At 38.3% G+C, this 13,326-nt stretch overlaps 1 protein-coding gene across 4 annotated transcripts in view; it reads right to left on the bottom strand.

Moving 5' to 3' along the window:
* lrp1aa (low density lipoprotein receptor-related protein 1Aa) overlaps positions 1 to 13,326 on the bottom strand; it is a 178,581-nt gene that overhangs the window by 116,717 nt on the left and 48,538 nt on the right. For all 4 annotated transcript variants that reach the window (XM_084394815.1, XM_084394816.1, XM_084394817.1 and 1 more), the window contains exons 4-6: positions 10,345 to 10,464; positions 9,262 to 9,390; positions 8,869 to 9,129 (exon numbers count right to left, since the gene is read on the bottom strand). In XM_084394815.1, the coding sequence (XP_084250941.1) occupies positions 8,869 to 9,129; positions 9,262 to 9,390; positions 10,345 to 10,464 (510 nt within the window). The remainder of the gene's footprint in view (positions 1 to 8,868; positions 9,130 to 9,261; positions 9,391 to 10,344; positions 10,465 to 13,326) is intronic.

Below are 13,326 nucleotides of genomic sequence, written 5' to 3'. Positions count from 1 at the left end.
CACATTCACATTCTTATCAGTTCTTGCTTTCCCTGGGAATCGAACCCATTACCTTGGCATTGCAAGTGCCAGCGCTCTACTGTTTGAGCTACAGGAAGGCTATATACTTATATAGTTAAGTTCATATAAGTTTTAAATCTCAATTTAAATTGGGAGTACTTATTTTGAATCATTCCAAAAATAAGACCGTAAACTCTTTAACAGTTGTAGAACAAACTGAAATCATTCATGATTGCATTCAATCAAGAACATTGAAAAAAATTTGCTTCATGATCAGTCACAAGATACGCTAAAACCCTATGTTGCAGTCGAGACCGAGTCCAAGCCCACACCCACACGTTCCCAAGTCCAAGACAAGATATATGAAAATATAATCTAGGACTCAAGACTCGAAGTCCAAATCCATATTTTCATGTCTTTGGTCTTGTCATGACCTCATGAGCATGTGAATTCCTTCTTGACTCTGACTCAACCCTCAACCAAATCTTGACTATAAGATGAGGGGCATTTATTAAGAAAGTAAACATAAAAGAATGGTAAGCATGCATTCATTTATATGCAAATAAACACATGTGAACACAATGGTGCCTGACTGGCGCTGACTATTCATTTACCAACCATGCAGTTTTGTGGTTAAATGACTCTGTGGCTCTATTTTAAAATAGTGCTAATAGAGTGGTCTCACATCCATGTTTCTCTTTTTCACTTCTACAATGACGCTCTTTCTCTTTGAAACAGCTGAGTCAGGGGACTATCTGAAGGCATGTGCGCATGTTACACAATTTCAAAAAAAGTTGTTTTAACAGCTGCGATCCGAACTGTGGATTCTCGCTCCTTTGCAGCCCCCCCACCTCTTCAATACGCCCCATTCTGACCTTAAAATGTCAAAACGTCTCAATGCATCTGAACCTCTCCTCCTTTAACCCCAGACGCATCCATTTTTACCAAATCATACTTTTAATGGGATGTTGCACATTTGAACATTGAGTGGCTGTGAAAACGTGGCGCATAGAAACCATGACTGTTGGGTAAAATTGTCCAGGAGATGCAGGAAAATCCAGACAGATGGAGAGATAGAAGGCTCAGGGGAGGAGACAGAGACAGTGTTGGCCTCTCTTGTTTCTACAAAGGAAAGTTGGCCATTGTGCAAGAGCCAGACGTTTACCGGAATCAAGGGCTGTATCCCCAAAGGTGTTGTTTATTTAAGAGCCGAGTCCTGCCTAAACTTTTCCAGCTGCCCGGATTGAAAGCCAGTGATTAAAAACACAGATCAAAAAAACACTAAAGATTGGAGAAAAGAGCAAGTGTACAAAAGACGGTCGAGGAAGACGAATGGGTCTTAGAGCAGCTGCCGTCTGAACAATGCAAGAATAGAGGAACGCCACAGAGAAAAACCAGAGAAACAGTGGGCTGAGGAGCCTGGCTTCAGTCTCATTGTAATTCCTGGTAAAATTGTAGATCTTAGTGGAAGGAGGGTAAGAAATTCCATTTGTGACACAACCTTCCCACAACACTGAATGAAAACAAATGGTCTAATGGCTCTAGTTCTCATTTCCTGAGACGGCTTCATATGAAAATGCATTGAGCAGTGGCGGAGCCAGGATTTGTTCATAGGGGTGGCCAGGCAAGGGCCAGCAACCAGTCTGGGGTGGCACAGAAATATGAATTATTTTATCATAAAAAATTATTTATGTATTGGACTGTTTTAGTGCCTACACAACTGAATAAAGTTCATTTGTACTTAATTGTAATTAAGATAGTGAATTAGGAATCATGGAATACTGAGTGAATTTTATATTTTTTAATTGTTACCCACCACCTCATATTAAAATGAATTAAATAGTAATAAAAGGGCACACACTATAGCTAAAGTTCAACTTGCTCAGTTAGCTTGGTTCTGGTTCTCAAAATCTCCAATAGCTTGTTCTACATTGTTGCATCTTCATGGATGAGATAACATGCAGATAAATACTGTAGTCCAAAGATTATTCAACCTTCAATGCGTTTGATATAATCAATGAACTATTCAACCAATTCTAAGTTTGTCAAATAAAAGTTTAACTTTCTATATTAGTTGTCAAAATAAATAATTGCAACAGTTCTATCATACCTAAATTAAAAAGGAAAACAAAAGTTCTCTTTTGAAAATCCCCAAGTGCAAGAATGTGAACAAGGCGGAAGTCAACAGCACATAATGTAAAATGTTATGTTTTTCATAATGTAATGTTGGCAGAATGTAAAATTAGTTATTTTATGGATTTAAAAATTATCCATTTTTGTTTGTCCTTTACAAATGAACGCAAAATGAATGCCTATCGTCCAGTACAAATGCACAGTGCTCACATTTATTTGTGCTTACATCAGTTTGTACCTTATATTGTGATCTCACATAGCAGAATATTTTAATCCAGAGACATGTGACGCATATATAACAAATACATGCATGCAGTTTTGACAGCTTTAATCGCCTTTTTGATTCTTACATGAGTTAATTGACGACTACTACGGCTACAACACGCCGCATTTGCGCGTGATGTGCGCAAGCACAGTACAACGGCTGTCAGCCGTATGACAGAAAAGTTAGTTAGTTTTCCTGACATTTTGCCTGACAACATCTCATCTTAACGAAGATAGCCAACTGAACAAGGACAACGCTCTTTTCTCAGCATCTGACATAAGTGTCACAAGCTCTCACACACATCTTCTAAAAATAAAAGTAGCATCAGAAAAAAAAGAGAATTACGTTTGTTGTTGACTGCACGCTATGCGACTTCCTCAAAACGGTCTTGCAACCCACCAGTTGAGGAAGATTGACTCTATATTTACTATGTGCATATGATATCACTGTCTGATGATGTTCTGCTGAAGCTCATTCGGCACTTGCACATTTCCGCACTCGTTTGACTTGCGCCTGGCGCTGAGGTGAAGTTGGAGTGTGCGTCTGAAAAGTCTCACGTTTTTTGTGGTCTTAAAGAGACGGTTCAGCCTTTTAAAAAACGCAATTTTTGTCAATAAAAAAAAAAGAGACAGAAACAGCAGTTGTGAGAGGGGTGGCCAAGCTCAGACCAAGGGTGGCCACGGCCACCCCGGGCCACCCCCTAGCTCCACCAGTGGCATTGAGCCTAACAAACAAAGGCCTGTATTTACATCTTGAACCTTATTTTATTAATAGTGGAGCTTGTTTAAAGCTGTTTCTCAAAGGGCCTTGACATTTCAAGAATAAGCTCAGGAGTTCAAAACTAAAGGCATCTGAAAATATGTCTGCCATTTTTACGCCATGTCCTGACCAGCCAGGTTTACAGCTAGAAGTAAGTCATATTTCTGTCCATACTGAAACCATGGACGTCTTTGACACAGTTGGATTCTATTGTTTGCCGGCTTGTGCTTTTATAGGACAAAAACCAAGTTGCTTGGTCCTAATTTGATTCCACCCTCTGACCTATTGTAAATAATACATTGCTTGGCAGAATAATTATGAATGTGCTATCTATAAATTCAAAAAAATGTATCTTATTTATGAAACCTGGCAAGATATATAGTTTTATAAAAGCTCTGCCTTATCACTCTTGTAAAATTACTGTAAACCATGGAGTTTGAGATCCTGTCCCAATTCGGTCCCCTCTTGTTTCTGTCTCTCGTCAAACAATCTTATCAAAAATAGGCAAAATGCCCATAAATATTAAATAGCTGGTGGCTGTTAACCACTGTAGAAGGTAGGCAATCATTTAAGAGGAGAAGCAAACAAACAATGTAAAGTGTTGTTAGCTTCCTTTCTTCTCGTGTTATGTCCCTATGCTTGTACAACCAACTTTTAACCCACATGATCTTGATTGTGTCCGGTTTGTCTTCCCTAAAACCCCTTTAGTTACTCACTGAAGGCAAGAAGAAATTCAAATGCATCATTCTATGATTAGCATAAATTAGGGCTGCACAATATATCGAAATTATCGAAATATCGCAAATGTATATATCGCGATATGCATATCGCAACAGCTTGCAATAACTGCGGTCATGAACAAAAGAAAGAGAAAATCACTCACTGCTCTCGGCTGAATAACTTTTGTATCTTTAATAAGAATCAGTATATATTTAATTAATACAGTGAAGACTAAGCAGTGTTTTATTTTTACATTTGATTATTCAGTTTCTGTTGTTACATAAATCTAATGTAGGCTTATTGTAAATGTTGTTATTGTGTTATGTAAAATAACACTTCTTATGCAACAGTAAAACACTGCTGTTCACTTTCAGAAGTTGTAGGGATGTTTTCTTGTCACAAAAAGAATGTGAAACACATGTAGGTTATATCATTTTAAATATATTTTAAAGATAATTTAAGTTTATTTCACACACTTTAAGCATTATCGTATCACATATCGAACATCGCATTATTTAATGAGTTATATTTTTCTTCAATATCGTGCAGCCCTAGCATACATAAAAGCATTAAGAGCAGTTCACCTCTGCAAGTCAGGCTGGATTGCTTCCCATTGCAATAGAAGAACTTGATTCACACTGCACACCAACATAATGAACAGAAGTCTGATGTGAAACTCTAAATGTGAGTCCTCAGAGCTCATTGATTTGGACCAGAAAAGGGTGCAAGACTTGCTGACACCATTCAAATGGTTCACATTAAAATAAAGAGAGATAAAAACCAATAACGAAACAGTTAAGTCAATCAATAAACACAGATAGGGTCAAGCAAAGCACAGATTGTCAGAGAAAAAGGGTGAGAGTTAAAAAAAAGAAAGAGATTAAAACCAAAACAATGCCCTGAATGTTGGCGGAGCCAGAAATGTGTGGCAGACGCGGTTAAGCGTGAGCCGATTCAAGCACATGATCGTTTAAGAGGCTTTCCGGAAACTTCTGTACCACGCAGACCGTATGTCAGAAAACCACTCCCTTCTGCTTTAACCCACATTACTTCATCGCACATCCAGTCTTTCCGCTATTTATGCTGAGACACACCAAATTACCGTGCAAGAGATGACTTTACTGGACTGCCGCTAGTCAATAACACTCCTGATCTCTGATGAACATGTACAAGATGACATTTTGGTCCACATTTTCCAAGACACACACATTTCTTTAAGAGATAACATGGTGATGATGTGAAGATGGCAAACAGAGGTGGTGTAAGCATCACATTTCCACCTGTACATCTGTACATGTCAGTTTTCCCTGTTTTCCTGATAAAGCTCCGGAGCCGCAGACGGATGGGGGGGGTTGGGTCGCCTCATGTCAACCACAACGTCTGGAAAATGTTCCACAAAACAGAATATAAATATGCTGCAGCAAACCCCAGCAACCTACACAAACCACTCATAAAACACACACATAAACACAGACGCATATGGACTTATGGATCAAGGCTGGTGGAGGAGTGTTGTTCAATGGGGAGTGTCTGCATACTGTATCTCACGGGCTGAACTCAATCTGTCCGAGCAGAATCAAGACACATATATGAGCACACGGACCATGTTAAAATAGTTTAACTTTTAAAAAAAGGTGTCAGCTCCATAGCTGATTTTCCTATTTTCAAGTGATTAAAACTCGACGTATTTTTCAGATGTCGTATTAATATTGCAATCTAACATTACAGATATGAATACCATCATTTGTGATTTCTAACTAGTGAGGTAAACGTTCTTTGTGCTTTAAAACGTCTATTTCCATGAATTCTACAATAGTATCTTTCCGTTTGAAATGAAAAGAGAATACACCACTGTCCTAGACTGTGAAGAGAAGAAGAGTGGAAAACATCTGGTGGCCTCATCTGCATGTCACGCTGAGGTCATGAATCACGGCAAACACATTTCCTGTGTGACCCTTCCAGAGACCGCCAGCTAAAAGAGATCTGAACCCGGGTTCACGACAGTATTTGGAGAGAAACGAAGAGTTTTATGAGCTCTCCTGAAAGGAATGTAATTTGAACAGATAATCTTAAAAAACTAAATGGAAAATGGTGCAATAACCTGCAATGAAAATACCAAATCATTTTCATGACACTATTTCAAGTTATTAAATTACTCATTCTTTCTAAAAGAAAAGTTTTTACCTTGAGACCTCTAAGTAGATTTCAAGATCACTATATTACCGATTTCACCTCTTCATTATTATTCTCCCTTTAGTTCTTCTTCCTCACTCACGCGGCATGCAGCTTTATCTTTACCCGGCAACAGGAAGCCAATGATCTCTTTATCGCTTCCTAGTGAGGGCATAGTGTCGCAGTCAACCCCGTGACCTCTGACCTGTGAGTGTGTGACTGAGAAACATGTTAAAACTGCCAAACGTGGAAATCCCTGCAGCATTCAAACTAACTAGCACTTAAACCCAAAGACAGGCCCGAAACAAGTATGTGAACACAAACACTCGTTCACGTCTGCATTCTTGCGTAGAGTACATTTCTGGCCTAAATCTCCATCTGGACGGTTACTGAGTGCCAGCGTTGTTGTAAGACCCAAAATATGCACTCCAGGTTAACACAGTCATTTCCTGTCTAAACTACTGATCCAACTATAGAAGATGACCAAGAAAGCAGAAAAAATAAGAGTCAAATAATTTTTTTGGTGTTGAATAAAATATATTTCTATACCGATGGATTTATTTTTTCACTGAGCAAGTTGTAATGCATTCTGGGATTGCAGGGAGATTCAGGAAATGCTGCCTTGGAATTAACATTGGCTTATCATGAACGGCATGCGTTCTTTGATCGCTTTGAGTTGTAAACTTACGGGGCCCCATTTTAACGATCTGAAACGCAAGTATCAAGCGCGAAACGCAAGTAACTTTGTGGGCGGATCTCGGATAAATCTGCTATTATACCGGCGGGATAAATGACTCTTGCACCCGACGCAAATCTAAAATGTGTTGGTCTGAAGTAGCTTCATTACTCATAGGTGTGGTTTGGCCATAACGTGAAATAAACCAATCAGAGCGTCATCTCACATTCCCTTTAAGAGCAGGAGCGCTTGTTCCATGGCGGATTGCTATTATAACGGCGGATTTGCCAGACGCACGCCAGGAGCGGTTCACAGCCGAGGAGACCGACGTTCTCGTCAGGGCTGTAAAACACAGAGAAGTGACATTGGGGATGGAGAAACATACCCAAATTAGCTTCGGTTAAACAGGCTGATAATTTGGGTAAATGTGTAAGCTAGATTTATGCCTATTTTTTCACATCTTCATGGACACCACAATGATTTCCCTCGTGTGTTAATATTTTTCCTTGTAATAATGTAGCCTATGATTTGCAAAAATGAAAACTGCTGCGTCTGTGTAGATGAGAGAATCAAAGTGTATGTGCGTTGTGCACATGCTACATTATGGCCAAGCGTGCGCCCTTAAAATAGCATCTGAATAACGCGCTGTGGCGGAATTGTTTTCTGAAACTGCAAAATAGCACCAGGGAACGTTTGCGCCGGAACACGCCTCCTCTTTTCGCTGAACCGCCCCCGGGAGCGCAAGTTAATTCCCTAATTTACCGACGTGCGTCTGTGGAGGGAAAAGTCCGCTGTGCGCGGGTGCAAAATAGGAATGATACATGCGTCGCTGTACAAAGTCAATTGCGCTGGGTGCAAGATAGGGCCCATGGTGTGTTGTAATACAATGGCTTCTTGTATGTCGAAATATTGGGGACATTTTGATTTCTCAAATCATGACCTCTTCAACGTTTCAAAAAAGTGTTTAAAATGATGTCACTGTGGTTTGAGAAACAGCTTCTCTCTCTCTCTCTCTCGCTCTCTCTCTCTCTCTCATGTTGTAAATCCTTGCAACCTCTGTCATTCCCAGTTTCTGGTCATTTCCAAAACTTGTTTTGTTTCCTTCCATCTGAGATCTTTTTAATCTTTTTCCCAGAACTTCATTCATTCCACTTTTCATCTCTTTCATAAAAACTCAGAGGTGAATTAACTACACAGTTGTGCCACTTCTGCGCATTCTGTGAGAAAACCAGCATCGTATTCATTACCCACATGAAATCCAGTTCAGACAGCCACTAAATGTGCTGAAGCAGCACCGCACCATGCATGTCAATGATGCATTTATTGTACGATTAACGCCCATGGAAAGTAGTATTGATCACTGTAGAGTGAATCCAAACAGAGTGTCCAAAAACGACACTATCTGAAGGCACAAAAGGAAAATATGAAATATTTAAGATGATCACCAATGAATGGCTCTGTTCAGAAATGTAGGATTAGTACAGATAAATGGTACTAAATGGTAACAGTTAACCCTGTAAAGCTGGACATATGAGATCATTTTCAGGAAAATCTTTTTTTTTTAATGGAACAGTTTATTGAACCCTTATATATAACCCTTATATACCCATATATATATATATATTATTTTTTATGTAAAAAAAAAGTTTGCATGTGCATTTTTTGTGAAGTATCATATTTGGCTTTAATGGATCATATACAGTAGTCTGTTATAGTGATAATATGGAGAGAAAAAAAACATGTTTTATTCAGAGGTCCAAACTGAGCAAAAATATGCAATTTGGTGCAGATGCTGATATTTATATGTCCATAAACCAAGATGAAATTCTGATCGCCTGTAATGTAAATCGAGGAGATCTTATGAATGCATATAAATATCGTCTCGGTTACTATTGTATCCTCCGTTTCCTGATGGAAGGAACGAGATGTGACGATGATTGACACCAGGGCCGTGTTTACACCTGGTATAAAGATGTGTTTTGGTCGATTGAGTCACAAGTGGACAACGCTAAATGCAGGTGAATCTTGAATTGATTCTTGAAATATTACTAATCTCAAAAACATCTTCATTAATTCACATGGATTTCCTCAATTATAAACAGCCCTGAGTGAGAAAGGCGGTTTGCATTGTGAAATGACTTACGGTGTAAGCTGAGGGAGATGTTGATGGCTCTCTCGTCTGTGAAGCTCTTGAGTCCTGTTATCTTGGCGCACTTCAGATGTGTGCCCGCGGAAGAGTCGCCCACATTGATCCAGCAAACCGTTTCCTGCGCGTACAGGAAGTCCATGGCCGTGGTCTGTTTCGTGTTTGTGTAGAGCGACGGGCTGCCGGAGCCGCTTAGAGACGTGATCTGGATGTTCTGAGAGTTCGCGATCACTAACACGGGGAGACGATCCACAGGCACTACAGCAACGGGAAGACATCCGTTTAATCTCAAATATAACAGCAGTTCGGCCAATAATAATGAATTAAACTGCTGGCTGACTCGGATACATCCTTATTTTATCTTATCTCGGACTGTTATGTTTGTCTTACCGTTCTTGGCCTTGCAGGAGCGGTTGTCTGGTTGGACTAGATAACCTTCCACACAGGAGCAGGTGTACGAGCCGTCTGTGTTCGTGCACGTCTGACTGCAGGTGCCGTACACCGTACACTCGTCGAAATCTGAACACACACAGACACCATCAAAACTACATCAGGGTTTTTGTCTTGGAAGCTTATTTCCGACATGGAATAAAAATGCTAATTACGACTTTTTAACTTACATTACATTTCTTCTTTCTTCTTCTGAGACAAAAAGTCAGAATTGAGAGATATAAACTCTCAATAGCGAGAAGAATTGTGAGATGAAAAGCTTTTTTATATATCGATCTTGCAACTGTGAGTTTCTATCCCACAATTCGGACTTTTTTCTAAGAATTGTGAGATATAAACTTGCAATTGCCTTTTTAATTTTGTTTTTACAATTATTTTTCTGTGGCAGACACAAACTTTTATACATACAATGTTGTAAAAGTAAAGTAAAAACGTGCCAATGGGCTAAAAATCAAGATATATTCTCTGAACATAAGTCTTATTATTTTACACAATTTTGTCACTCCGGTAAATTTTACTTGTTTAAAAGATGTTTGGACATTTGACTGAAAAATAAGACAAAAATACTGACAAACAAAGTGGGCAATAAATGCTGTATTGTTCATTATTGTATAATGGTAACAAACGAAACCTTTTTTTGGAGAGTAAGCAAATGAAAAAAATGTGATGTCCTAAAACATTGTGGCATAACATTTGCTCAGATTAGTTCATATATAATACAATCATTTATGTAATTATGTTAAATATCCATGTAATACAAAAGGTTAATGTACTGTCAGTATCTTAAAATAAACAATTAAATATCTTAAAAAAACATGCAAAATAATTTGTGACGATGACAAGCTGACGGTACATTTTTCTTTACATGATACCCGATTAAAAATTCTACGTTTTAGATTAAAAAAAATAAAAATAGGTTATTCCAATAAACTTAAAATAATTATGCACTCTCTGTATCTGCATCCATCTGTCCAAGGAATGTTTTTGTTGGTGTGTGTGAGTGTGTGTGCACATGCTACCGACCTTTACAGGTCTTTCCGTCCTGGCTGATCTCATAGCCGCTCTTGCAGAAGCACACGGGGCCGCCGCGAGTGACGGCGCAGTCGTCCTGGCAACCCGCGAGAGTGCAGTTCAGCACCAGCTCTAGAGATCAGAGCAGAGGACACACAGAGGTCAAACAACACACTCACTCACAGTCACGCTGCTGGCTGAAGACATTTCTGGAAGACTGCAAAGTTCAAAACATTAAAAGAAGTCTAAAAGCACTATTTGTATAACGAAAGCATATGATGCATAACATCTCTATTTTTAGTAACAGACTATACATCACATACTAGAATTATAACGCGCAAGCACTAGAATCCAGCTAACGTCTAACACACAGTTATTCACCAAAGAACACTTTCATAGTGTTCGAATACACAAAAACTTACTATATGTTTAAGAAATTGAACGAACAACCTAAAAGCATCTATTTGACCCTGGTCAAGTGAACTTGGATCACTTTAATGCTTTTAAACGCAATCTGTCGAGTCTTCGATACCTATAGGTGTTGCACAAGTGAAAGCACTAATAAGGGGTGGTAACATTAATAAACTTCTGCTACAGAGGGAAGCGTTTTATATATAATCATTAAATACCCTTTCCCTAATGGTCTTTGATTTGGTGTTCGTTCTCAATATTTGAGTCAATTATTTTCTGTATATATTGGTGACTATTTTTGCATGTACTCAGCATTTTTGTTATGTTGGTTATTATTGTGTATTTTGTATGATTGGTTTAATGAGTCTGATAATTAGATCGGGTGTGATAGATCATGGTGATATTGTACCTTGCTGTGTACTTGTTTTTATACTTGACGAAGATCTTCAGGTCGAAAGATTGTACAGTTCACTAAATTGATTCTTTGGAAGCAGCAGTGGCAGTGTGCCGACTTTTGTTACTCTACATATGCTTTTGTTAACACTATTGGGCAGTAGGTATACGTTATTATTATAAATTGCAATGTAGCATTACACTGCAAAAAATGCTTTCTTAATTTATTATTTTTGTTTTGTTTCCAGTCCAAATATCTAAAAATTCTTACATCAAGAAGCGTTTACTAGAGAAGTAAAATGACATAAGAAATTCTATTTTGTTTTAAGATAAAAAGAAAGTAATTTAAGTCATCTTTGCTTAAAACAAGCAAAATTATCTGCTAATGGGGTAAGAAAAATAATCTTGTTTTCCATTTGAATTATGATTTTTTTTCTTGTTTTCCATTCGACTTCAGATTTTTTTTTCTTACCCCATTGGCAGATAATTTAGCTGTTTTAAGCAAAAATTACTTAAATTACTTTCTTTTTATCTTAAAACAAAATAGAATTTCTTATGTCATTTTACTTCTCTAGTAAATGCTTCTTGATTTAAGAATTTTTAGATATTTGGACTGGAAACAAAACAAAAATACTAAGTAAGAAAAGCATTTTTTGCAGTGTAAGCTTTTAGTGCCGCTCCCTGGACATTTAAATTCCAATAAAACAACGTAATATTCACGTTCATCTGTTTCAGATGAAACTGAACACACGTTTAGGGCCACTCTCTGGACATTTCGATTTGAAACTGTGGCAAAAGCTAATATAATTTTGCAGAAATGTTGCCGCCCACAGGTACGTTTTCCAATGAGCCTGGGCTTCTATTTTCAGTGCAATGGCATCTTTGACTGATTTAACAAACCACAGAGTGACCCAAATAAAATAACAGCACCTGGTATCTCAGAAATATGAGCACACAGTCAGAAACAAATGAGCCTCTAGATCAGGGATGGGCAACTTCAGTCCTGGAGGAAAAACTCAGCCGCACTTAGCTTTCTAGTAATCCTGAAGACCTTAGCTTGCTTGTTCAGGTGTGCTTGATTAGGGTTGGAGCTAAACTGTGCTGGGGTGTGTTTCCCGTACAACGACGTAACTCACTGCTTCACTACCGTAGTACGATGCATCGTTGAAGGAACCAACTAGCTAGTCACGAGTCACGACTGTTTCCCGAAACCGTATTGTCGCAAATTGGTCGTTCAGCCACGTTGGTTAATTATGTCACGTATACGTAGTGGAGTAATAACTTCGTTTAATGAGTCTGTTTGAGATCGAATTACCGCTAGATGTTTTGCTATAAATTACGAACATGGCATCTGACGACTATTTCTCATTTTTCTCAGTTATTTTGCTTTATTTCCAGATTCAATCATAGGCTCGTTCTTACATAGTCGAGCACGTTTACCCATGCGCACTCTTCAAAAACGTGCTTTAAATCTCTTGACAAACTAAAAGACGTAAATGACATTTGTATGTATTCTAAATAAAAGATACAGATTGTACTGAATGTCAGCTTGCTTATTTTGCTCAAGATCAGGATTTATTAAGTCCACATGTCATGCAAACTAGAAACTCTGCTTCTAACCACAGGTCGAGATCTGTCGTTCCAAACACACAACCCTGCGATGCTGTTTGCGAATGTTCGTTGGAACGATGGTTTTGGGAAACGCACCCCAGGACAGGAGTCAGGACCGAAGTTGCCCATTCTGCTCTAGATGACCTGCATCAACAGCTCCCAGCAACTATGCTAATATGCTAACAGCTCTTAATGTAGACAGCCTTCCCAGCTAACATGGTGAACAAATGTTCTTCCAGTAATGTTAATAGAGCGTTCGTTCAAAGTTATCTGGTCTTTGATAAAGTTCTCAAAAAGTTAGCACAAAATTTTTTTTTCTACATTGTTCATGGAACATTTTTACCTGAAACGTTTAGCTGGATGTTCTTTTAACTTTTTGTAAATGTTACTACTTGTTTCAGAACGTTCAGAGAACATTAAAAGAATGACAAAATGGAATGTTCCCTTAACGTTCGCATAACCAAGAAGAAAAAAAAACGTTTTTGAAACATAAAAAAAAAAAAAAGGTTTTGAATGTTCAGAGAACAAGATTTCATCATTAGCTTAGCAAAATGCTCAAATGTCAAACTACTGAAAGCA

The sequence above is a fragment of the Rutilus rutilus genome (assembly GCF_951802725.1).
Source record: "Rutilus rutilus genome assembly, chromosome: 22".
Lineage (NCBI taxonomy): Eukaryota > Metazoa > Chordata > Actinopteri > Cypriniformes > Leuciscidae > Rutilus > Rutilus rutilus.
This window is presented reverse-complemented; position numbering and strand designations above follow the sequence as displayed.